This window comes from Tenrec ecaudatus, chromosome 8 (assembly GCF_050624435.1).
Source record: "Tenrec ecaudatus isolate mTenEca1 chromosome 8, mTenEca1.hap1, whole genome shotgun sequence".
In the NCBI taxonomy this organism is placed as follows: domain Eukaryota; kingdom Metazoa; phylum Chordata; class Mammalia; order Afrosoricida; family Tenrecidae; genus Tenrec; species Tenrec ecaudatus.
Window position 1 is genome coordinate 117,351,059 of NC_134537.1, and position 27,687 is coordinate 117,378,745.

A 27,687-nucleotide genomic window follows, 5' to 3' on the forward strand; every position below is an offset into this window, starting at 1 on the left:
AGAGGCTTGGAGACTAGTCCTTGGAAAGAACCACCGGGCTCTTCGAAAGGGGTGGTGAATGATTAATTAAGTTCACAGAAGAGTTCAAATTCTCAGAACAGAAAAATCAAAGTATAAAACAACTGCGTTTCTAACAACGAAGGTCCCTGTTGCTTTTTTCAGCACGGCCACTTTCTGCAGAAGATGGCTCCAGATACACCGCCCTCCCCACCCCCCACGTCCAGGTGGTCACATAGGTTTCTTAGGGACCAAACACGACGGTGTCACAGGTAGAGGGCCTGGCCCCGTCCTCGTTGCCCTCGGAGAGGGACGAGTTGAAGCCAGCATTTTCTAAGCACGACGCTGGGAGGGCGACCTCGGCGTCTAAAGCTCTTCTGGTGACGCCCTCACGGAGGTGGGCACCTCGCTCCCCACTCGCCCGGGGCAGGCGAGGGTCCCCTCCGCCGAAACCCTGCTTCCCAGATCGGTCACAGCATCGGGGTGACCACTAACTCGGGAGCGCGAAGGGGGTCACCCAGCAGCCACCCAGGGCTCGGAGGGGCGCCCTCGCCCCCAGCCCCGCGCACCATCCACCTCTAGGTTCCCGCGTCCGGGGCCAAACGGGGCAGGGGGGCCACTTCACTCCCAAATGGAGCGCCCCTGACGGGCCCAAAGGAGAGGGGCCCTGTGGGGGCGGCCCTGGTCCCCGAAAGCTGCCCGCGGGCGCCGGCGACCTCGCCGCGGGAGGCGGCTGGAAGGGGAGGGGGGGTCCGAGCGGGGGCGGAGCGGCGGCTCCCTCCTCCCGCGTCCTCCCCCGCTTTCCCCTCCTCCTGCCCCTCCTCCTCCTCCTCTCCGCCTCCGCCGGCCCGAGGAGCCGGGAGTCCGCGGCGCTGGCTCGCGGCGGCGGGATGGGGAGTTAGCGCCACGGCGGCGGCAGTGGCCGCAGCGCAGCCGGCCGCCGCCCCCGGGCCGGTTCCGCCGGGGGCCCCGGGCGCGGCCAGTCCGCCCCGGAGCCAGCCCCGCGGGCGGCGGTGGCGGCGGCGGAGCTGGGCAGGTGGCTGCGGCTGGAAGATGGCGCCCTCGGGCCCGGGCGGCGTCAGACGGCGGTGCCGGAGGGTGCTGTACTGGACACCGGTGGTGTTCATCGGCCTCTTGCTGGGCTGGTCCTACTACGCCTACGCCATCCAGTTATGCCTCGGTGAGTGCGCGCGCCCCCGCCCGCCCGCGACCCCCGCGCCACCTCCCCTCCGACCCGGCTCGGCCGCCTCCGCCGAGAGAGGACCCTTCTCTGGCCACCGCTTCCCAGCCCACCGGGACAGTGCGGGGCTCGGAGGGCCGGGCGCACCCCGTCTCTGCCTCCCCTGAAGATGCCCCTGCGCCCCGGGCACTGCCCGCGCAGCTGGAGCCCGGCTGCCCCGCGGCCAAGCCTCTGCACAGTCACCTTCCCTTCCCACCACCCTTCCCGTCCCCCGAGCAACTCTCGGGCCACATTGCCACTGCCACCCCCAACTCCCGGGTGGCCAAGTCCCCGGAGCCCTGCCCGGCCACACCCCCTAGCAGTGCAGGGCCGGATCCCGGCGGGCGCCGCGGTCTGCTCCGCCGCAGCCTGCGCGCACCGGGCCGGCCCGGGGCTGCGCTGGGGCCGGCGGACTCCGGGCTGGGCCCGAAGGCGAGCTGCGCCGACCGCCGGGGGCTCGGAGCCTGGGCATCGGGAGTCCGAGCGACCTCTCGCTGGCCGACCTTGCTCCGCCTGTGCGGTGTTTGGTGACGGCGCTCCAGGAGCGTTTGTGCTGCCTTTAGGATTTGAGGATTATCCATCGGACACTTTCTAGTGTCAGGGCGGGGGTGGAGGAGAGACACTAGAAAGTGTTTTCAGAGGTGTGCAATAGACAAGACCGTGTGTGTGTGTGTGTGTGTGTGTGTGTGTGTGTGTGTGTGTGTGTGTGTGTGTAGGGGAACGGTGTAGACAGGACCGTGTGTGTGTGTGTGTGTGTGTGTGTGTGTGTGTGTGTGTGTGTGTGTAGGGAGACGGTGTTGACGGGAGTGGGGCGCGGGGAAAGAAGGCAGACTGCCTGCCTGAGGCAAAGTGGCCCAAGTCCAAGTTTCAGGTTCCTGAATTGGTGGGGAAGGCTACTGTCAATGCCGAACTTAAAAATCAATCAATTAATTAATTAACGTGAGGTGGATATTTTTGCACCCTAGTGAGCACAGCCCTGACCTTTACTGATCGCTGGCTCTGCCTTCAGAGGTCTTGTGAAGACCGATGGGGCCGCGTGAGAAACAGTGCTGGAGAGAGGAGACCCTGTCTGCCAGTGACACCGCGCATGCTTTTTGTGTCTCATCCACCGAAATGTCTACTTGTTCGCTGTGAGGCAAAACTCTGGCCTTGGGAGTGAGGAGGAGAAAGGTTTCATGTAGCACTTTCCTTCATTTAAGCATTTTCAAAACTTCCAAGATCCGGACATAGAATGTAGTTTGAAACCATTTTACCTCAAAAAGTTGCCCCTTTTGAGAAATAGCTAAGCATGGTCAGAATCATGTATCAGAATTTTACTGACATAACTTTAAGGGGGCTGATATGGATTATTTCACCTGGTTTTTAATTTTGCTACAATTACTTATTGCAACAGAAATATCTTTTAGTACAAAGAAATAGTTATTTTTAAAATGAACCCCAAAAAAAACGTTTGGACAATGCATCTAAGTAGGTGAGTTGATATTTCAATTTGATATTCAAATCATCTAAAAATGTATGGGGAGAAAACTGTCGGAAGCACTATGTCATTTTTGTGTTCACCTTTCATATCAAATCGCTAGCCTGCTGAGAGACACACACTACATTATGTAACTCTTGAGAACCTTCATTGCTTTGTACTCCTTTACCGTCTTAAAACTGTGAACGGTTTCCATGAATGGAAATGACGTAAAGAAGACAGAGCTACAAGGCCTTGATTTAAAAAGAGGCTGCTGATTCTGCTAAATGATTGCCTTAAGTTAAGAAGCTTAGCCTCATGCCACATCTCCTGTCCATCCAGAGGAAGTGTTTAACAGCAACGGCTGCTTTTCTTCCCATCCAAGTTCCTCTGCATCCAGCTGAGGGCCACCTGAGGAGGTCTTAAAATATCGGTTAGGCAGGTGACAGTGGAAGGAGAGGCCAACTAAAAAGAAAATTGCTGTGTTCTATCTGCATCAGATTTTTATGTAGATGTTCTGTAGGTTGAAGACATACATGCAAAGTCTCCATAAAATCCCCAGCTCTATTTTGTTGTGTTTAGGTCTGCTGTGTCAGCTCCTGGTCATCGCGGGCCTCTGTGCCACAGAACGAAACCCTGCCCTGTCCTGTACTGTCTTCACAACTTTGCTTATGTTTTAGCCATTCTTGCAGCCAGTCCACCTGGGGGGCAGGCGGGGGGTGTCTTCCTCCTCTCTGCTGCCCTTCTCCTTTCCCAAGCATGATGAGCTTCCCCGGGGACTGGTCTCTCCTGATAGTACAAGTGGGTTTCACCATCTTCCAGAACCGCTTTGTTTGCTCTCCTGGCAGCCTGTGGTTTTTCCAGTGTTTGTCCCAATTTTAGTAAGCGCCAGTCTGATCAGGGCAGAGAATGCCTCCTTAAAATGAACTCAGTGGCATGGCCTCTGATTGGTGCGTAAACTGGCGATCTTGAAGAAGTTAAAAAGGAAGTTGAGCATGGCTGCCTGTCACTACCCACCTGACCTGGCACAATGCCGGCTGCATGGAAATCACTCGATAAATGGCCTTGGATGCACAAATAAATGACTTGGAAACAATATCGTCTAGATTGTCATGGGTAGTTTTTAATAAACAAGCAGCCATCTAGCCGAGAAGCAACAAAGCCCACATGGAAGAGGTACACCAGCCTGTGTGATCATAAGGTGTCGATAGGAACAGGTATCAGGCATCAAAGAACAAAAAAATCATATCATTGTCAATGAGGGGGAATGGGGGTGGAGACCCCAAAGCCCATCAGTAACTGGACATCCCCTTACAGAAGGGTCATGGGAAGAGACGAGACAGGCAGGGTGCAGTATAGCACTGATGAAGCATACAACTTTCCTCTAGTTCTTTAATGCTTCCTCCCCTCCACTATCATGACCCCAATTCTACCTTACAAATCCAGCTAGATCAGAGGATGTACACTGGTACAGATAAGAGCTGGAAATACAGGGAATCCAGGAAAGATAAACCCCTCAGGACCTATAATGAGAGTATCAATACCAGGAGGGAGGGTACGGGGAAGGTGGGGGAGAAAGGGGGACCAATGACAAGGATCTACCTATAACCCCCTCCTTGAGAGATGGACAATAGAAAAGTGGGTGAAGAGAGACATACCGGTCAGTGTAAGATATGAAAAAAAAAATTATAAATTATCAAGAGTACTTGAGGGAGGGGTGAGCAGGGAGGGAGAGGGAAAAATGAGGAGCTGATACCAAGGGCTCAAGTAGAAAGAAAATGTTCTGAGAATGATGCTGGCAACAAATGTGCTTGACACAATGAGTGGATGTATGGATTGTCATAGAGTTGTGGGAGTCCCCAATAAAATGACTAAAAAACAACTCTAGAAAAGGAGTACTGATAATGGAAAGGTTTGAACCCACACAGCTGTTCTGAGGGAGAAAGAGCGGGCACTCGGTTCCCATCAGTGTTGCCCCACTACAATCGAGTGGAGTCCGACCCACGGTGACCTTAGGTAGGCTCTGCCAGCCTGCACATCTTCACGAGAGCAGGGAGCCTTGCTTTTCTTCTGTGGAACAGCTGTTGGGTTTGAACTGCTGCCCAGTCCCATGCTGACCGACAGCTTCCTTCCTTAGAGATGACAACTGACACAGCCCGAAGGGCAGTTTCTGCTCTGTCTTGGGGCCACTTTGAGTTCAAGATGACTCACTGGCACCTAACAACAACAGGTCTATAGACACCAACAGCAAGTCGTCTGTCAGATCGAATGGAAAATGAATGTAAAGCTAGAAAGGACAGCCCTTTAAGAACAATAAACCTCCAAAGTCTTGGATGGCTTCGCTTGGGTGGTTGTTAGCTGCTATGGAGTTGACCCCAACTTCTGGGCACCTCCTGCACAATGACATGAAGTGTCCCTGGTGGTGGGTCCTCCCACCACGAGCAGCTATTGCTCTGCTCCCTAGGGTGTTCATTAGCAGGTTTTCTCAGGTAGAGCACCTGTTCTTTCTTTCAAGCCCATCTTCCACTAGAAGCGGCAGGGAAACCCGTTCGGCATCATAGTAAATGCAAACCTCCGCTAACAGATGGATGATGGGTGCTGACTCATTGGCCTGGAAATGAACCATATTCCTGAGTCACCACTGCCCGACACCTTCGTTGGGTGGGAAGCTGAAATGAACTGTGCAGCAGTCCCTTTCCAGCCCCTGGGGCAGACAAATGCACAAACCCACCTCTTCTCCTTTACACACACACACACACACACACACACACACACACACACACTCTCTCTCTCTCTCTCTCTCTCTCTCTCTCTCTCCCCCTCCCTCCCTCCCCCCCCCTCTCTCTATGGCAATGCCAGCCTTCTTTCCTCCCACTCCCCCAGCATTAATTGCATGTGGACTACTTGCCCTGTCCCTTGTGGGTTTTTTTCTTGAATGTTGTGTTTATAGTCATGTTTTGCAAATGTCACCTATAAAGCATTGCCAAAGGTTGACCCCAAAGAATGAAGGTGGGAAGGGTCAGAGGCTGGGAACTGCAGTGGGTACAGGAAGACGTGAACAAACCGAGTTATTTACTTCGATCCTCCTTCCCCATCTGCTGTCAGCTAGGGATGACCCTGAATATAAATTACTCTGTGCCCTTTGCTGAATGAACCGCAATTTAGGAGTAGTACTTATCCTGGTATCCTTGGAAACCGGAGATAATGATTCTCATCACAGTTAGTTTCTATATTTAACATCATGGATGTATGTGGCTCTCTAGACACTCTTTCCACTGGCATAATTTCTGCCTAGTGTTTGTGTTTCATAAAATAACCTCATCTCTCTCCAGAATGTGTGTAGATAAACTTTCTTTACATTGTAGGAGTCAAGTGTTTCGGGTAAATTTGCTTCCTACTCTGTCAAAGAAAAGATAAAATTGGATTGTCGTATTGGCTCCATTCATCATTCTATCCCATTTTCTTATTAACTAGAGCCTTTTGTTCATACCATGTCTCCCTTGCCTCCCTTCCCTCCCTCCTGCCTCTGCTCCTCTTCCCTCTCCCTCCATCCTGGGTGTAATTCTTTTGAGTGTAATTTGTCTCTGGTCCTTCTAATTATTAGCTCAATTTCCATAAAGTAAGATACATGTAAAGGGTAAAATGTATGCTTTCTGATGGGGAATTAGAGGGAGCATGGGTAGCGCAGGCGCTTGGGTGGATTTGGGGTTATGTGTGGGGCTGCGAATCTCAAGGTCATCCATTCAAGCCTATCGGCTGCTCCACAGGAGAAAGAGGAGTGTTGTCGTCAAGATGTACAACCTCAGAAACCCAAAAGGTGGCCTGGCGGTGTCCTGTAGGGGGCGCTGGGAGTCTGAGTTGACTCAGGGATGGTGCGGTAAGGTGCACTGCAGCCTCACTTCAGCGGAGTTATTGGACATGGTGTATGTTTTGCCAGTCAGTGGTGGCATTTCCCCGTGCTGAATTTGCATGCTGCAGAAAGTAACTGAATTTTCCCTTTTAAGTGCTCACATTTAAAATGGTCTTCACAAGGTTTGCCTTTTTTTTTTTTTAATCTTTTCAAACTGACAAAAAAAGTTCAGGATTATTCCAAGAAACTTCCCCCTACCGCTTTTTTAGTCACTTTTGATTAACTTTTTTCTAAAGATAACCCAGAGGCTGGTGTTACAAAATGTTGGTTATTATAGTGGCTCGTCGTGCAGTTCTGAGTTTGCTGATGGTTTGTACTAAGGTCATTTCTAGAGATCATTTAGACCCGCCTCCGTCCTCATTTGCATATGGGACATGTGTATGTTGGTGAGCTGCTAAAAGTGCTCTGTCCGTGATGTTCTTTAGCTGCTCCAGGGTGAGAGGTTAGCATGTCTCTGCTTTTCTGCCAACCCTAGCTAGATCTCTCTAACCCTTGAAAGTTGCTTAGCACCTTTGCGAAACATTATGCTTGTTGATTAAGAAGAGTTAGCAGAGGGCTGAAGATAAGCCCAGCACTTTTGCACAACTGTGTAAGTTTTTGACGACATTATCCTCTGGCCCATGTAGTCCATGTAGGTAGGCTTTGCAGGCCATGTGGACTCTATTTAATCTGACTGTTAAAGCAGACACAATTGCAGAGAATGCTTAAACCAGCAGTGTGGTATGTTCCAAAGAATCTTATTACAGAAACACTTGGCCGGCCAAATTGGCTCCTCTGGAGTAAGCTAGGAAGTGTAGACCATTAGAGAATTGGGGGTTTGCAGTCTTTGCCAATTAACACCCTTCAAAATAATTATCAACTGCTTATATATCAGAGTGGTTGTAGAAGAGTCTCACGGATTAAAAGAATTTGGTACACGGACCTGTGGTTCAGTGTGGGAGATAAAGTAATCGTATTTTCCTTCCTTTAGGCAAACGAACAAGCACAGTTAAGGGTAGAACACAGAAGCACAGGTTAGATTCTGTTAAACTCTCGCCTACCGTGAATGGAGGTCATGGCAATCTCACGGAGGACACGGGGCGCGGCATGAATACAAGGACTTGAATCCTGGGGAAGACTGCCGAGCCCTCCTTGGAAAATGGACAGAAAACAAGAGACGCTAGGTGAAATGTGGCTGCATGTAAAGTGAGACCTTTTTAAACGTTTGTGATGTGAAGAAGTTAGGAAACCAGAGAAAGAGAGCGAGTGATGCTATTATTTTAAATTCTATTTTCCCACAAACTTTTGAAACCTCTTGTATATTCCCCTGATGAGTATGTGGGTGAGAAGTTTTTAGTGAGAAGATCCAAAGTACAATCGTAATTTTTATAAAATTTAAAGAGATAAAGAAGATCCTTCCTGACTTTTGTTTGTGTATGATTTTCACTCTAATGGAAACTTGTGGTTTCTCATCTCAGGAAAATGGAACCGGGACTTACCTTGAATAATGTAGACCGCTGGACCGCTGGTTTCATGTCGTTTCACAGTGGCGTCACGTCCCCCAGCCAGCTACAAGCGCTCTCTCTCTCTCTCTCTCTCTCTCTCTCTCTCTGTGTGTGTGTGTGTGTGTGTGTGTGTGTGTGTGTGTGTGTGTAAGAGAGACCTGTGGAAATGCTCGCTCCTTTGCCGTAGGTTAGAACATATCACCATCCCTTTGGAACGCAGTATCCCAAAGACCACTTAGAAAAACCATTTTAATATTATACAGCATTATATAATTTTGTATTACCACTCAGGAATGTGAAATAAAAACAACATAGCATAAGTGAATTAAGATTTTCAATAGTCCATTGGAAAGCTGTTGAAGAAAGTTTTCTAATTGTTTTTGTTTTTAGAGTAATTTTTGTGACCCGACTTCCAAGGTGAGCCCAATGAAGGCTGCTGGTCCCGGCTGGAAATTGTGGGGTGTGGGTGGGAGGAGGAGGTCGGTGGTCTGATTTCTTTGGAAGCAAATGGCAGAGAAAACGTAACAAACTGTGATTGCCTGAGAATGCTCTTCTCGCACGTGCTCATCGTAGTACCTTTTGTAGTCCTGTGTATCGTTTTCGCCATTTGACTTTTCATCTGGTGCTGACTTCTAGATGGAATTATAAACTCTAGTGCCTGGAGCATGACCCAGTCCACCTTCACCTAGGAGGCACTGTTGAGCGAAAACAGACACCGCATTAACTATCCCAGCACCGCTCTCCGCGACAGTGTTCATCTTAGAGGTGTTTTGATGGCATTTTAACATGCAAATGAGTACGCGTTTTGCAGGCGGCCGGGTTTCATTTCTATGCCAATGTTTCTCCACGGTCCCCTGAAATGCTCTTCACACGAACTGTGCTCTGATTCTGGCGCAGTCCTGCCTCTTCAGCAGGCTGACCCGGAGCCCCGGGGGGATAGGGTCCCGATGGGTCACTGTCCGCTCAGCGGCTGTGATCGCTGCTGACCTAGAAGGACAGGACAGTCCGGATGGGTCTGTTGACAAAACACAAACTGCAGAGTGAAGAAAACTTTTTTCCTCTATGTCTTTTAAAGTCTAGTATTCAAAGCGTAAATAGTTTAAAGGTAGTTCATCCATTTTCCTGATCACCTTATTATAGACTTGATCCTTATGAAAATGCGTTTATGTAGTTCTAAGGACCTTATCGATCAGACTAGAATTCGGTGAAACTTTGAAAACCAAGATGCTTTGGCATGGCTGTCTATTCCCTTAAACATACACACGGTAATTTTCTGGCTGTATTTATTGTACACGTGATGAAACCGATGTTCATCAGATTTGGAAGGTAGGTTTCAGATAGGATGAGTTAAAAAGCAGCCTGGATTGTGCCCGTGACCCCCGGGAAACCCAAAGGTCATTTCAGAGAGGCAGGTGGCGGAATCTCAAGGGCGGCTTTTCACCGGATTCGGAAAGGAGATGAGGGATGGCGTGATTTAGAATGCAGTCTCTGTGAGGTGCGCATGGAATTCAGATTAGAAATACTGCAGCCAAAACAGCCGAGACAGGGGTGTAGTGAGGGATTCCGAATGCCATTTATGGAGATAGAATGATCGCTCAGTTAGGGGCCTCAAACTTAGAGTGAAAAACCTGCTCTGCCTCACAGGGTCTGATTTGTGATCACGTCTGTTCATCAGTGAGCAATGTCCTGCGATGTGCGTCAGAAGAAAGGCAGTAAGGATGTATGTCCTTGCTCACGATGAGCGTCCAGGCCATCTCCTGTGAGCCAGTCAGTGTGAGTGAAGAGCAGACACTAGTTCCACATCATCAGGGGGTTGATGGTAGCTTGTGTCTAGGGAAGTGTAGTTCATTCCAGTAACCGCATGTCAGATACGCACAACAAAGAGCTGTGTGTTAGTTGCTAACAAGTGGCTGTAGGGGTTGGGGGGGAGGGGGCTAGGTAGTGATTCACCACAAAATCCCAAACCCACTGACATCAAGTCTATTTCAACTTTGAGTGAACCTATAAGACAAGGCAGATCTAGGGTGTCCTAGGCCGTAAGCCCCATGGAAGCAGATGCCACATCTTTCTCTCATGCGGTCAAACAACTGACCTAGGGCTTCGCGGCCACATGCTTCATCGCAGCACCAACAGGGCTGCTCTGGAGTCACCACGTGCCCCAATAAAAGCAGTGCAAAACCCAAGAGTCGAATATCTTTCAATCATGTGATTTATTGGACATATTTTTAAGTTCTTAATTCTTTCAAAACTGTTTATCGCTGCTCTTGGAGCTGACACTCTAGTGGAACAGAGGAAGATGAACATAAGTCAATCGGCTGTGTCCTTTTTTCCCGAGGATTAGAAGTGTCATGACAAAGGGAAGCGAGCAGAGCCAGGCAAGATGGGTGCGGGAGCCAGGGCAATATCTCATGCAGTGGCCAAAGGAAGCATCTTTGATGAGATGCCATGTCTGCAAGACATAGAGGAGTTGAGGGATTTAACCATGTTAGTACTGAGGAAAAGGGCAGTTCAGAGGGAGCAAAGAATGTAGAAACTCCGAGGCACGAGGCTGCTGTGTTTGAGGAACAGCAAGGAGATCTTTTGGCTGCAGTGGAGAAGGCAGAGAGGTGTGGATCAGGTCAGGCTCCAAGGCCATGTGAAGATTTCGTTCAACTTTGCTTGGAGTGAAAGAAGGGCCCACAGCAAGGTTTTGACTACACTGGTCACAGACTGTGCCTCCTGGGTGGTTTTTAAATCACCCTGGCAGCTGTGTAGACTGCATCAGCCCAGGTGAGAAGAGGTGGTGACAGACTATGGTGAGGATAGTGACCGTGGTGAGAGCTGGTCTGAGTCTAGCTGTGTCTTTACGGTCGAAACATTTTTTTCTGAAAGACAGATGTGCAACATAAAAGGAATGAAGAGAGGGAGGAAGGGAAGGAGGGAGAGATTTGTTCTGCTGGTTTGGCCCTGAACTAAGTGGAAGGATGGAAAGCAATTGAAATGCAGAATGCTGATAATAGGAAAAGGTGTGTGTGTGTATCTGGGGTGAATTTAGATGAACACTGGCTATGTTGACATTGAAACAGAAATGCTGAGTAAGTAGTTGAATAAACAGTTTGGTATTTGGAAGAGAAGTATGGTCTGACTTAATTAATTTGGGAATCCTCCACATGTAAAACTTGACGCTGGGCACATTCTAATAATAAGGAAATAAATGTCAGTTGAGCGGTGGACCAGGGATGACCCAGTTTGCACAGGAAGCAGCAGCAATGGAGGACAGCCAGTGCAGGGGAGGGGCTGCAAAGCCGAGGTAGGAGAGTGTGACCAGGAGAAGGGAGTAATCAGCTCGGACAAACAGGCTCCTCCGTCAAGTTAGGTAAAGCGTGGACCTCAGCAATGAATGACATTCACTGTCATATTTTAGAGGTGGATAATGACCCCTTGTTTGAATCCATTATTGCAGACCCTGGGTTTAATTCAAAAGCTTCATCAAAATAATCACCCACAGCAGTGTATGAATAGCAATGAGTTCCACTCAAATTTTAATGGTTTTACATGTCAAACCAATTGCCGTCAAATAGATTGAACTCATGACAACCTCGTGTGTATCGGGGTAGAACAGTGCCCCACGGGGCTTACTGGGCAAGCTTTAACTTGCTTATCCCCACCTCTCTGCCATATTGGGATGGAGCGCATGCTATTATGGTGCTGGGCGCTGTGCCACTGGTATTTTAAATACCAACAGAGTCGCACCTGGCGGATAGGTTTTAGCAGAATGCCCAGACTAAGGCAGACTAGGTAGAAAGGCCTGGTGCTTACTTCTGAAAATGAATCAAGGAAATCCTATAGAAAAGTATCCCATCACCTGCACTGGGCACATCCTCAGAAGGATCAAGCATGTTTGGTGAAGTAGAGTGCCACAAGGCCCTGGCAAACACTTGGTGAGATGGATTGCCACAATAGTTGAAATGATGGACTCCACTTAGGGGGCTTGTGAGGATGGCCCAGGCCCAGGTCAGGTGTTGTCCTGTTGTACAAAAGCTTGCCATGTGTCAGGGGTCAATTGATGGCAGTTCACAACAGCATTCTTACTCAGTAACACTTAAGAAAGCCAAGCCTTGGTGAGGCGGAAACCTGGCAGCAGAAAAGAAAAAACTCAAGTATTTTCCACTAAAGTCAAAAATAGAAAATTGGTTAGACCCCACCTTATCAAAAGCAAACTTGTAAGACCTGGAAAACAAGGTGACCTTGAGTCCTGGACTTCACAGATTTCACTGTGTCTGATGATGCCCTACAGAAAATCACCGAGCACTCTCAGTGGCCCTGCTGTTAGATAGCCTGCATCCCTGGTACCTGGCCCACTGGCCTGCACAATGGGACATCCATGCATATTTTTCCTGAATGAATGAATACCAGGTGAACTGCTTAATTGTGTCTTTTGTGAACACAGTAAACATTTCAAGCACCAGAGAACATCAATCTTTTATGAATGTTCGACTTCAGCTCTCTGTTGTTTGATCACTTAAGTATTTATGAATTAGCTTGTAGTAATTTTTCTGCTTTCAACTATAACAATAAGACATCTTTCTGGGCATTGAAATGTACTCTCTAATAAGGATTTAGATGCTAAAATCAATTAAACCATAGAACGCACTTGAAAATTTAAGAATACTACCTAAGGATCATTTAGGATGTGCGAAATATTTATCTCCATTTACTTATAAAATCATCATTATTAAAAATAAGTAAAATGCATTTTCAGGACACACCCAAACTTCACCAACATTGTCCGCAAAGCGAGATTCCGTTGCTGTGGTTCCAGAGGATGGAACCTCCCCTTAAAGTGCTAAAACAAACAAAATAAAAGTGGCTTTCTAAAATGTTTGTCGACTCTCCCCATTCTCCCCAGACTTCTCAAATAGAGTGGCCTGAACCCCATTTAACTTTGAAGTGGCCTGTCAATCTGAGGCTTGTAGCAAGCATGCACCCAAGAGTAGTCAAGGCCCTTGGGGGTCCTAGAATTTCACATTCACAATTTCATTTCTTTTCTATTGGCTGAGAAAGATCAAGGAGGAGTGGCATTTATCATTTTGCCCAGATCTTTGGAATTTGAGGCCCTGAGAGTCTGCAGAGATTCCTGAATGCACATCTAGCCAGGCTGCATTCTTTGCTTATCACTTACAGTGTTACCTTTTATTTTAAGCATTAAAATAACAACGAAAGCCCTTCATTTGTGAAAACGACTCGAGGTGGGAAAGACTTTAGCAAAAGTTGAATATGAGCTGCATGTGCGTCAGCAGCCTGTGGAATGGTGGTTCCTGGTGCACTGTGGTTCCAGAGAAGCCTGTGTAATGAACCCTGCCAACACAGTCAAGCGCGAACGGCTTGGGCAGTGTCCCAGGGGCCCTGGTGGTACAATGGTTAAAGCATTAGCTGTTCCCCCAAAGGTTGATGTTCAAACCCACCAGCTCCTCTGAGGCAGAGCTAGGTGGTAATCTGCTTTGGTGAAGATTGCCTTACTGGAAACCCTGCCAGACAGTTCGAGTCAGGTTTAGACAAAAACGATCTCTATGCATTAAATGGACTCCGGGACAATGAGTTTGGGTTTACCGGCGTTTCCATGTCTCCGCAGCCATTTCCAACCACGCTGTTCTTTCATGGCTCAACAGAGAAACTAGTGGGCAGGAGATTTGTGAGTAACTGCTTTGTGCCCACACAGCCGCCTTCCTAAAATACAGGGTGCATGTGTCTCCTGAGCGTGGGGCGCTTGGGGTGCTCGGGCAGAAATATTGAGAGCCGCTAACTGACTGTATGTAGGAAGTCAAGAATTCAACAACAGTTTCTGACCACACAGATCCTGAGCACAAAAACAAAATGCTAGAAATTTCATCTTTTAAAAAGGACGACACATTAGCAAGGGCAAAAGGATCACAAACTGAGTCGATGAGCTAGTAAGCAAGGTTGGGGGAGCACACTAGTCCCCATCCGTGACCGAAGAGCAAGCTGTTCGTGTTTCCTGCATGGGCAGGCCTGCTGAAGATGGTGTTCCGAACACACAGGTCCGATCAATACCTTATTACTTGGCAGAGAAGTTGGGATGGGGAATACGAGAAATTGCTCACACCGGAAACAGGAGGGGGACTCAACCCCAACTAGTTATCAGTATCAAGTTCCAGCCCTGACATAAATGTTTGGAATTTCCCACTTCCCGTGAATGAATCCATGTAGCGTGTAATCAACGGGCATTTGCATATTAACGCTGCTGGGATACATTGTGCCTTACAGCAGTGGGCTGCCAGCCTGTGATGATGTCAGATTTATTCGCTCTGCGGCTGAATAAACCTGCTGGGACGGCCTTGCTGTCAGGCGCCGTGCAGTGCTGTTGGCCAATGCGGAGCAGGGCCAGGGTCTGAGCTGCTGCGAGTAGGAGGAAACGCATGGTGCGCGTCAAGCCGAAATGAAAGAAAGATTGTGTGTGCGAGACTCTCTTAATGGGGTTAGGCGGGTGCGCCCCCGCAGGACTGGAGTCAGAGAACAGTTTGACCAGACTTGCCCTTAAAGAGAGATGTGACCCAGTGCTTTGCTGCAGAAATGATTGGTGGTTCTTGTGTTGTTAAAATCTTTATCCTGTCCGGGAATCCAGGGTGGATGATACCTTCAGAACCAGAGGGTGAGGGGGGATACTGGGAGAGTAGAGGGTGAGTGGTTTGGAAAGGGGGAAACAATTACAAGGATCTACATGTGACCTCCTCCCTGGGGGATGGACAACAGAGAAAGGGGTGAAGGGAGACTCCGGATAGGACAAAATATGACAAAATAATAATCTATTAATTATCAAGGGCTCATGAGGGGGGGGGGAGGACCTGATGCAAAGGGCTTAAGTGGAGAGCAAATGCTTTGAAAATGATTAGGGCAAAGAATGCTTTATACAATTGATGTATGTATATGTATGGATTGTGATCAGAGTTGTATGAGCCCCCTAATAAAATGTTTTTAAAAAATCTTTATCCTGTCCTTTCTGGGACATTATGTTTTGGGAGCATCTTAAGCACAAAGGTTTGAACAATGGGTTTCTACAGTTCCCTTCTCTGAGCAGTCATAAGGTACGACATATGTGGCAATGACTTAGGGGCTAAAAGTATTGGCTTAACTTTTAAATGTATCAGATGCGTACGTACTCAGAGTGAGCTGCGACGCTGGGAGCTAGTTGGAGAAAGCTGTCTGGTTCATGTGAGAGGCAGATAGGAAGCAGTCCCCTTTTTTTTAACCGTAGGAAACAAACCGCATGTGTGTTGTTCTTGCTGTTAGCTGTCTCCAGGTCCATTCTGGCTCATAGCAACCCGATGTACAAGGGCACCCTGGGCTAGTCAGAAACCGTCCTCACAATTCCCGTTATGCTTGAGCCCAGTGTTGCATCCCCTGTGTAGATTTCTTTCCTTGATTTTACTTCCAATTTTCCCTTCACCAAGCATGATGGCCTTTTCCATGGACTGATAACGTGTCCAAGAGACCTGAGATGTAGTCTTGCCATCTTTCCATCCGAGGCGCATTCTGAGAGTACTTCCTCTGAGACCAGCTTGTTCTGCTGCAGCCCGTGGGATGCTCAACATCCTCCCCAGCACATCAGCTCTGCTTCGGGCTTCCATATTATCCCTTGTCCATCAGAGGAGACTGAGAACTTGCGTTGAGTCAGACCCATCTTGGTCCTCAAAGTGACGACTTTGTTCTTTAGCAGTTAACAGAGGCCTGTGCAGCAGATGTACCCAATGCAATCCATGTTTTGATTTCCCGACTGCTGATTCTATGGGAGTCGATTATGGGTCCAAAGAAAATTAAATTCTTCACAGCTTCAGTCCTTTCTCTGTTTATCATATGCTGTTTAATAGTCCAGTTTGTGGATTTAGGCTTTCTTTACATGAAGTTGCGATCCATATTGAAGGCTGCTGTCTTTGATTTTCATCAGCAAGTGTTTCCTGCCCTCCAAGCTTTCAGAAACGCCGGTTGTGTTAATAAGACTTCCTCCAAAATTCAGATGCCAAGATCTTCTTCATAATAGTCTACTTTCTCAGATTATTTGCCCAGCACATAGACTGAGTATAGTGAAATGATATAACCCTAACACACACTTGCCCCAATTTTCAAACCATGCATTATACCTTTGTCCTGTTTGTACATTTGCTTTTTGGTCCTTGTAAGGTTCTGCATGAGCACAGCGAAGTACTCTGGAATTCTTCTTCTTCTTTATGTGATCCATAGTTTGTTATGAGCCACATAAGCAAATGTCTTTGCAGAGTTAGCAAACTTCTCTCTGGTGTTCTTTCCTTTCAACAGGATCTACCCAACAGCAGTAGTGATGAGGAATCTTCATTCCGAAGGGTCTTCTGAATTGGACTGGAATTTCTCCCTCTCAGTGTACTGCTGCCACTGTTGAATTGTAATCAGCAAAAGTTTACTTTCATGTAATTTTAATGATATTGTTCAGCGATGTCTACATTCACTTTTTATTTGAATAGGCACAAATATGGATTTATTCCTGTCAGTTGCCCGCGCAGCTGTCTTCCAAGTTTCTTGACAAAATGAAAAAGTTCTTCCCTGTGCTTGGTCAGCTTATTGAAACATTTCAATAGGTACATTCCATCAATTCCTGGAGCCTTTTTTTGGCTAATGACTTCACTGTGGTTTGGACTTCTTCCACCAATACCATTGTTTCTTTTTATTTGTTTGTTTACTTATTTATTTTAGCAGTTTTATTGGCGTATAATTTACATATCACGTGATTCAATCGTCCAAGCACATCAAGGAGACTTGTGTAGTCATCACCACAACGAGTTTTAGTACATTATCTTCCTTCCTGTGCTTATTGTTATTAGCTCCCTATTTCCTTCCAGCCTTCCCTGCCACACCCACAAGGAAACATTAATCCAGTCACTCTCTCTTGATTTACCTATCCTGGGTTTCATATACAGAAGAACATCAAAAAATAAAAAACTAACAATAATAACAAGTAAAACAGATTATAAAATAAAGGAAAGGAAAGAGATACATGGATTGAGCCTGTGGTGGATGCCCTGTGACCACAGACCGGAGAGGTGAATAGTCTTGCCATCAAGCAGAATGCACGTGAAAGTGGATTGTTGAAGAGGCAGTTGGGTTAAAATCGGCACCTTGTCACCTGATCTCCCTTTTGATCCATTTTAAATCTGTTCTAGTTTTTAGTATTGTCTGCTTTCTTTTCCATTCAGATTTTTAAAATCTCTTTTACAAGTACTCTCGTTTCTTGGTCATATGCTACCTCTTTAAAAAAAATTTTTAATATACTCTTATTGGGGGTGCTTACATCTCTTATCACAATCCATACATTCCTCCAGTGTGTCGAGCACACTTACACATATGCCGCCATCATTTTCAAAGCATTCTCTTTCCACTTAAGCTCCTGATATTTGCTCCCCATTTTTCCCCCATCCTCACCCACCCACCCTCCCCATGAACCCTTGATAAGTTATAGATTATTTTTCCCATATCTTACATCATCCTCCATCACTCCTCACCCACTTTTCCATTATTCATCCCCCTGGGAGGGGGTTCTAGATCGATCCTTGTCATCGGTTCCCCCTTTCTCCCCACACACTCCCCTAATCCTCCTGGTATAGCTCTTAAATGATTCATGGTTGACAAATTCTTTTTGATAAAGTGGCTCTGTATTCCTTCCATTCTCCTTTTTTTATTAACAGTTTTATTGAAATATAATTCACATATCATACAAGTTCAATCATATTAAAAGAATCATATAGTCACCTCCACAATCAGTTTTGGAATATCTTCTTTTTGTACTGATTATTTGTACTCTGTTTCTCCACAACCTACCTTAACATACTCCTCAAAAAGCATCAATCCAGTTACTATCTATGCAGATTCACCTTCCTGGATTTTGTATACAGAATAACATACCAAACAACCACCACCACCACAAAATAAAACAGAAAAACCTCAATTGAAAAGAAGGCAGACAATATTGATAGCTAGAAAAAATTTAAAATGGGTCAAAAGGGAGATCAACTGATAACGTATTGAACTTTAACCTAACGGCCTCGGAAATAATCCACTTTCGAGTACACACTACTTGATGGCAAGCCTGTTCACGTCCCTGGCCTGTGGTCAGAAGGGATTCACCAGAGGCTTAATCCACATGTATTTCCCCTTTACCTTTTTTTCAAAACTAAAACAACTTTAAAATGGTCAAGTGATAAGATATTACATTTGAACCTAACTACATCTGCCATAATCATCTTTACAATGTTCTCTGTCTGACAGTAAGGCTACTTACATCCCTCAACTATGGTCAGAGGGGATTCACCAGAGCCTTCCTCCATGGTGGGAGTAGGGAGAGGCCTGCAGATGGATTTGGGGCTCCACTGTCATCTAAAGTCCTCTGCAAACCAGGTGGTCACAGTGATACTCAGATACTATGCCTGCATCACTCAGCATTTTGTTCATGGAATCCTTCAATATTTCAACTCCAGGCTTGAATGTTTTTCCCCCCCGTCTTGAAATTTGCCGTGAGTGCGTTCTCTCGCTCTGGCTCTCTAACTCCAGGCTGCACGTTGTGTTATAATATTCTACTCTGTCTTCATTCAGCAATTTCACTTCACCATTTCTTCCATTGCCTTCGCTGCTCTACACGCAAGAACAACTATTTAGAGTCTTTTCTGACATCCTTTGTGGTCTTTGCTTTCTTTCTTGTCTTTTAAATGATCGTTTACTTTCTTTACGTGTGATGTTCTTGATCCCATCGCACCACTCATCTGGTCTTCTGTCATTTGTATCCAGTGAGCCATGTCTGTTCTTGAGATGTTCTCAACATTCAGGTGGAAAATCTTCGAAGTTGTATTTTGCCCCTCGTGGACATTTAAAAAAAAACATTCTTCACCTCCATTTGAACTTGCATCTGAGTAATTGATGGTCTGTTTCACAATCAGCCCCTGGCCTTGTTTTGACTGATGACACTGAGCTTCTCTCTCATCTCTTCCCACAGATGTTGTCAGTTTGATTTCTGTGTATTCCGTTGGGCAATGTCCATGTGTGTACTTGCCAAGAAGACGTCTTTGGTCTTGCAGAACTCTATCACATGATCTCCAGCTTCGTTTCTATGATTGTGGCCATATTTTGCAGCTATTGCTCTTTCCTTTTGTTTCCAGATTTCACATTCTAATCGCCTGTCTTATCGGTGCATATTGATTATGTGTAATCAATTTCAGACTGAAGAAGTTGGTAGAATTCTTTAATTTCTTCATCCCTTAGAGGGTGGTGTGTAAATTTGAATACTAGTGGTATTAATTGGCCTCCCTGTAGGTGGATAGATACTATCCTGGCATAGACAGCATTGTACTTCAAGATAGATCTTAAACTGTCTTATTTTGGATTATGGATGTAATGACATTCCTCTTGATTTGTCATTGTCAGCATAATAAACATGATTACCAATAGCAGTCCGTTTCAGCTCACTGCTGCCTCATATTGATCTGTGTGCATTCCATTTCATGTTTAATGACTTTCAGTTCTCCTAAGTTCATACTTCATACATTCCACCTGCAGATTATTAATGGATGTTTGCAGCTGTTTCTTCTGATTTTGCCTCATGCCCCCTCAGCAAATGAAGGTCCTGAAAGCTTTACTCCATCAAGATCATTATGGTCAGCTGGACTTGGAGGTGACAGCTCTTCCGCTGTCCTATTTCCACTGTTAGTCACAGTGTTTTCAGTGAACAGCCTCTCAGTCTGTGCTTCATCTGAAAGCACCACTAAAAGGCGTTCCCCTTGGACGACCCCGCCGGTATTTGAATAACCAGTGGTTGAGCTTCTAGCATCACAGCAACATATGAGCCACCACAGTCCGACAACTGCCGGAGCTCATGTCTGGTAGTGAAAAGTAAAGTACTGACGGTATTACCTGCTCTGTGCTAAATCTGATCCTATAACTTCAAAAGGATGAAATAAGAATGCAAGTGGGACCTTGCTACCAATCAATGACTCATTGCCCTTGAATCAGTTTCAACTCATTGTGGCCTTACAGGTCAGAGCAGAACTGCCCATGGGATTTTCCAGGTTGTCACCTTTATGGAGCAAACCGGCATGTCTTTCTCCTGCAGGGTGACTGGTGGGTTTGAACTGCTGTCGTCTTAGTAGCTGAGCACTTGATGGTTGTGCCAATAAGTATCCAATACATGAATTAAAAAGATGGGCAAGGTTATCATTGAGGCCTTTTATTTTTAAAATTTGAGGAGAGCATTTTCAGGATCTAAAATTTCTACTTGGCCTTCCCTGAACAGTAGACAGCCTATCTGTGGGACCAGAAGAACAGTCCTTAGGGTTTGGGTGCCGGAGACTGAAGTGAATTCAGAGGAATCAGACGAGTCTGTCTGCCCTTTCTCCAGACCCAGCCTGAAGAGGTGCAAGTAGAAGCAGAAAGGGCAAACGCTCGGCGGGGCCGGGTGTGTGTGTGTGAAGAAATGTCCTCGCTGGAACTTGGAGCTGGCTTGTAATAAGAACATTTCCACCTGCTGAAATGGGCACTGCTTACTGCATCTATTCTCCTGTTGTTATTCAAGAATGGGGGGCTTGGGAAAGTTCCTCCAGTCAGCTCTGAAATGAGGACCCTTCGAGCAAGAGACAAGCTCCCAGCACAGATAGCCCGTACTTCGCCGTCCAGCTAGTGCCGCCGGCGTTCAGAATTGCCCCTCTTTGCCAAGGGGAACGAGCAGTAAGGTTTTCTGGGCCTTCATCACAAGACATGAATTTCAGGATTGAGCCACTGAAAGCTTACACATTCCTAGTGATTTATTTAATTACAAACATTCCATGGATGCATTCCCAGTGTTCCGTCAGCTTTCACAGTCACTGTTTTGGTAGTGCCCGGGCTCCTTAGTTATTTAGGGAAATGAGTTGATCATTAAAAAGAAATGAGGTTGAGAGGGGACAAAAGAGGGAGTAATTCAGTATAGCAATAATGAAACTCACAACCTTCCTCTAGTTTTTAAATGCTTCCTCCCCTGAACTATCATGATCCCAATTCTACCTTGTAAACGTGGTTAGACCAGAGGATGCACAGAGGTACAGATGGGAACTGGAAACACAGAGAATCTAGGACAGATGAACCCATCAGGACCAACGGTGAGAGCCGGGAGGGAAGGAGGTTGTAGAAAGGGGGAACCGATCACGGGGATCGACATATAACGTCTCTCTTTGGGGATGGGCAAAAGAACTAAGTGGGTGAAGGGAGAGGCCAGGCAGTAAGATAAAATAATAATTTATAAACTATTAAGGGTTCATGAGGGAGGGGGAGCGGCAAGGGAGGGGGAGGGAAAAAGGAAAATGAGCTGATTCCAGGGACCCAAGCGGAAGGCGAATTTTGAGAATGATGAGGGGGCAACGAATGTATAAGTGTGCTTTACACAATTGATGTATGTATGGATTGTGATAAGAGTTGTAGAAGCCCCAATAAAATGATTTTTAAAAAAGAGAGAGAGAGTAAGACACAGACTTTTAACCTGGAAGAGTTGATAACTGTAAGAATTACCATTCCACAACAGATTCATGTTCCAATTCTTTTAATGCCATCTGATCTTTCTTTCCCGCTTCTGTGGAGGATGGAGTTCAGGAAACTCCATCCATTTTGTAATCTTCTTCCCTATTGCATCATGTCTCCCTGAAAACACAGAGCCTTATTCTTTCCCCAGCTGAGAGGCTGTTGATGGCAGACACTCAGGAAAGCCCCCATCTAGATACTACTCTCAAACATGACCGAGTATTTCAATTCTTTGTGTTCAAATTTCATAAAATTATCTATGTTCAGAGATTTGTGCATTGGTTATTGGAGGAAGGGACATTTTAAACCTTGTTCTCTATAGCATTCTAATCAGAGATCAAGGTAGTGGTCCAAATAAAATTTCAGATACACTGCTATCAAATCAAATCCCATTCATAACGACTCTGTAGATCAGGGCAGAACTGCTCATAGGATTTCCAGGGCTGAACATCTCTCCAGAAGCAGGCGACTCCTGTTGCTTCTGCTGAGAGGACGGGTGGGTTTAAACTGCTGGCCGTTTGGTTGGCAGCCCAATACCTGACTACTGTACCACCAGGCCTCCAGAGGTGGTCACGGGCACTCAGGCCCAGAACAAAGAAGCCTCCAGGGATGCCAGGTCAGAAAAGTCCAGATGGCACAGATCCTGGCAGGCCACATGGGATGCTGGGAAGAGTTTGGGGTCAGGCAGACACTAAGATCCACATTCCCTATGTGACTTGAAAAGCTATTTTAGCTCGGCCAGACAGTCTTCTCAGCTGTCAGGATGATGATAACAGGGCCTTCCTCTCAGGTAAGGTTTAGAACCCCTTGTTGGGTTTACAAGGGTACAGATCTCGGCAGAAGTGACTGTCACCTCACTCTCCAAGGCTTGGCTGGTGAGTTGAACCACCAACCTTTTCATTAGCTGCGAGTCTTTTAACTACCAGACTACTCCGCGTGGCATCGTGGTTAAGCACCTGGAAGGGCAGCAGTTCAAAGCCACCAGCTGCTCCTGGGGAGAAAAGCCGGGGCAATTTGCTTCCCTAAGCACTGAACAAAGCCCAAGAAAGCCTGTGCGACAATTCTATTCTGCCATCTGAGGTTGCTATGAACTGGATTTGATTCATCAACACACAACTCAGGTGGTTGTAAAAATTTGAAGGTATAATAATCAACATATATCAAATGGTCCCCCTTTTTTATATAAATAAATTTTCTTTATTTCCATAAAGACTACTTAATGGCATTTTTATATTTCTTTCTTTTATTTTTAATTGTTTTATTAGGGGCTCATACAACTCTTATCACAATCCATACATACATTAATTGTGTAAAGCACATTTGTACATTCATTGGCCTCATCATTCTCAAAACCTTTGCTCTCCACTTAAGCCCCTGGCATCAGCTCCTCATTTTTCCCCTCCCTCCCAACTCCCCACTCCCTTGTGAACCCTTGATAATTTATAAATCATTTTTGTCAAAACTTGCACTATCTGATATCTCCCTTCACCCACTGTTCTGTTTTCCACCCCCCAGGGAGAAGGTCACATGTAGATCCTTGTAATCAGTTCCCCCTTTCCAACTCACCCTCCCTCTACCCTCCCAGTATCACCACTCTCACCACTGGTCCTGAAGGGATCATCCGCCCTGGATTCCCTGTGTTTCCAGTTCCTATCTGTACCAGTGCACATCCTCTGGTCTAGCCAGATTTGTAAGGTAGAATTGGGATCATGACAGTGGGGGAAGAGGAAGTATTTAGGAACTAGAGGAAAGTGTATGTTTCATCATTACTACATCACACTCTGACTGGCTTGTCTCCTCCCCAAGACCCTTCTGTAAGGAGATGTCCAGTGGCCTACAAATGGGTTTGGAGTCTACCCTCTGTACTCCCCCCTCATTCACTATGATAAGATTTTTTTTGTTCTGATGATACGTGATACCTGATCCCTTCAACACCTCGTGATCGCACAGGCTGGTGTGCTTCTTCCCTGTGGGCTTTGTTGCTTCTGAGCTAGATGGCCACTTATTTACCTTCAAGCCTTTAAGACCCCAGACACTATATCTTTTGATAGCCGGGCACCACAGCTTTCCTCACCACATTTGCTTATTCACTCACTTTGTCTTCAGCAGTTGTGTCGAGAAGGTGAGGATCATAAAATGCCAATTTAATAGAAGAAAGTATTCTTGAATTTAGGGAATACTTGAGTGGAGGCCCAGTGTCCTACTGCTACCTTAGTACTAAACCTATAAATATATGTAAATAGATCTATTTCCTCTTCCTCTTATATAAATATACTTGCATATGTACATGCCTTTATTTAGACCTCTATAAATGCCCTTTGCCTCCTAGCTCTTTCCTCTACTTCCTTTGACTTTCCTCTTGTCCCACCATCATGCTCAGTCATCATTTGGGTTTTGGTAATTCCTCTTGGTTACATTACCCTTGATCATGCCCTTCCAGGCCTCCCACACCCTCCTCACCACCAATTTGGATCACTTGTTGTTCCCTTGTCCCTGGGTTTGTTAACACCACTACCTTTCCCCCCACCTCCCCTTCTCCCTGTCCCCCAGAACTATCGGTCCTGTTGTTTTCTCCTCCATATTGTTCATCCAGCCTATCTTAGACAGACCTGCGAAGATAATAACATGCACAAAAACAAGACAGAGCAAAGCCAAGCAACAATATACAACAAGACAACAACAAACCAATGATAAAAAAAACACACACAACAAGAAAGAAAAGCTTGTAGTTAGTTCAAGGGCTGTTTGTTGGCCTTTAGGAGTGCTTTCTAGCCCAGTCTGTTGGAATGGCCCCCTTTTTATGTCTCTGTCCAGTGCTGACAGCAGCTGCCAATGCAGCACTTCCCCTCTGACTCCAGCTACCTGTCGCATGTGTCTGACCTCTGAAGTTAAAAGGACACCACCCTTCAGACTGCCAAATTGCCACGTAACAGCTTCACTTCTGACCTGCTGGCTATGAATTTGGAATCTCCCTCCACCCTTCCAGGATACCAACTATAAATGGCCCTAGGATCCCTCACTTCAGATCTACTGACTCCCCCTACCATTTGATTCAATAATTCATGGCAACGACTCATAGTACTCATAGCGAGATATACTGATGGTTACACCTTTATTATAGCAAAAAAGTGCACAAATGAAGAGACACATAGGACAAAGTCCAGGAGGGTCCCCAATTGTGAAGCTTTCATGTCTCAGGGGTGCACTACCCTCTTATGTACATGGCTATCTTTCATCAGCCAACTTCAATGTCCAGAGCTTCTATTTCATGCTCCAAAGTCTCTCCCTTGAAGTTGATCAAACCACTCAGTGATCACGAGGTATTATGACTAGGTAGGTGTTTCTAACTGACCAGCTCCCACGTCAGAGTTACTTCATCACCTCACCTCACCTTTCGTTAGATGTATCTAGGAGTCCTTATTAAAGGCACTCAAATCCTTGGGGACATTCCAACACTTATTTGGGGCAGTGGAGCTGTCTCGCAGAATAGGGAACAAAGACCAAATTCTAGACCATATAAGACTCAATGTGATAGACATGTAAAGAACTGAGCCGGGCTCCTGGCACATGGAAAGCATGTAGCAGACGCTTCTTTCCTCTGTCCACACCCTCTGCCCCTGCCACTCTCACTGATGCCCTCTCATCCCACCAGCTGGAGCTGCAGACTGGCTTCATCGAAGATCAGTGGGACGGATGGCTGCAAGTGAAGGGAGAGGATGACGGAAGGAAGATGAGTTTGGATGTTGCACCCAATGAAAAGGATTCTCGTAACACATAGTGCTTAGTTCAGACAATATTGTTAACAGTATGGTTTAAGCATTAGTGCCTTAAGGTGGGCTCTTTAGAGAGGCAAAACCAGTGAAGTGTGTGTGTGTGTGTGTGTGTGTGTGTGTATCTTTAGAGAAAGAGATGTTGTTTCGAAGAAATAACCTGAAAAAACTACTCATGCAGTTGTGAAGTCTAGCAAGTGCTGAAGCTGTGAGCGTCTGACCGATGTGGTCACGGGGGCTGACAAAAGCCTGTCAGATGGCAGGCTGCTGGTTCACATGCCAAGAACAGGATACAGAAAGAGCAACATTTGCCAGAACATGTATATATATTACATGTAGGCCACACTCCCAAGGAACTTCCCATTCGATGGATTGGCTGCTCACAGCAGATCATTAAATGCAGGATGATGACATCATATCTGACAAACCACTGAGAACCATGGCTTAGTCAACGTGATAGGTATCTTGCCTACCACTATTAGAAAGGTTGATCTCACATAAGCTTTTGAGCCGTGACTTAATTGTCAGTAAGATCGTCCTCTTTCTAGGTTACCATTGCTTGATTTATTGTTTCATTTGATATTGCATTGTGCTTTTCTTCAGGAAATAGCAGCAATAAACTGGCTGTCATCAAGCCAAAGCTGCCTCTGACTTTGGGTGACTCCATGTGTTTCGATGTAGAATTGGACTCTGTAGCATTTCCAAAGGCTGAGTTTCTTTCTTTCTAATGGCTATTGTGCAATATTTTGTTTTTTATTTTTAAACCATTTTATTGGGGGGGGTTATTACAGATATTATAATAATCCATAAATCAATTATATCAAACAAATGTACATATGCTGCCATCATCATTTTTGAAACATTATCTTTCTACTTGAGACCTTAGTATCAGCTCCCTTTTCCCTCCCTCCCCCACCCTTGTGAACCCTTTATAAATTATATATTATTATTTCATACCTTATACTATCTGCTGTATCCATTCGCCCACAGTCCCCCTTCCATCCCCACCCCCCAACCTTCATGGTATCACCACACCCATTAATGTTTCTGAGGGGCTTTTTTGTCCTGGATTCTGCATGTTGAAAGCTCTTGTCTGAATCAATGAACATACTCCAGCTTAGCAGGGTTTGTGAGGTAGAACTGGGGCTATGATATTGGGGGGCGGGGAGGAAGCACTAAAGAATCAGAGGAATGTTGCGTGTTTCTTCAGTGCTATACTGCACCCTGGTTGAATCGTCCCTTCTTTGTGACCATTCTGTGAAGGGATGTTCAATTGTCTACAGATGGACTTTGGGTCTCTGCTCTGACCCCTCTCCCTCACACTGATAAAATTATTTATTTTTGATCTTCTGATACCTGTTCCGTCACCATGTGGTGATCACACAGGTGAGTGTGCTTCTTCTATGTGGGCTTTGTTGCTTCCCAGCTAGATGACCACTTGTTTATCTTCAAGCTAAAGGCTGATTTTCATAAGTATAGATCACTAGTCCTTTCTCCCAGAGTGCCCCATGGGTGGATTAGAACGCTCAACCTTTTATCAGTAGCCTAATGCTTAACTATTTGCATCGCCTAGAAACTCCCCCTTTAGGAACATGTTCAGAAATCCCTTGGTGATTTATGATTCTAGCAAGGAATCTAAGTGAGTATAATTTATTAGGGATACATCCTAGAGTAGAGGCAAGAAGAATACATCAAATCACTTGGAAGTCCCCCCCCCCCCCCCCGCCAAATTACATGCTTCTTCCTTTCTACATACTGAGATCTGACACATGTTCAGCCTTCGGAGGAGTCTGGGCGTGAAGGGTTACGGGAGAGAACAGGGGGAGGAAGTCAATTTTGAGAGGAAGGATACTCCCTGACGGATAGGATAATAAGATGTTGTTTTTGAAAAATTCACTTGGATTTTTTTGTCTCATATTAAGTCACCCACACTGCAGTCCCTCTACATTTTCCTGCTTATTCACACTCCAAAGCAGCCCAGCAATCCATTCCTGTCAATTTGGCATTTCTTGCTCCAAAAGTGCTATTAGCATAACAGCCAGCAGCGCATTCACCGTGCGGGGCTTCCTCCAGACTGGACCTAACACTGTTAGCACCAAGCTGGGAGTAGCCGTGACTCTAGCACTTCCGAGTGTGGGGAGATATTTACCCTCTGTGACATTCATTGAGTCCCTAATGTGGGCCAGATTCGATTCTAGGTACTCTTATTTACATGGTGCGCTTTCTCAAAACAGGCCAATGAGATTAGGCTCCGAGGCGCTTAGGAGCTTGTCCAAGAGGAAGCATGAAAC

At 46.1% G+C, this 27,687-nt stretch overlaps 1 protein-coding gene across 1 annotated transcript in view; it reads left to right on the forward strand.

The window, feature by feature from the left end:
- Positions 1-831: 831 nt before the first annotated feature.
- The window catches only part of ZDHHC2 (zDHHC palmitoyltransferase 2), an 83,754-nt gene continuing 56,898 nt past the window's right edge, over positions 832-27,687 (forward strand). Inside the window, exon 1 of the mRNA XM_075556763.1 lies at positions 832-1,177. Within this exon, the coding sequence (XP_075412878.1) occupies positions 1,051-1,177 (127 nt within the window). The 5' untranslated portion in view covers positions 832-1,050. The remainder of the gene's footprint in view (positions 1,178-27,687) is intronic.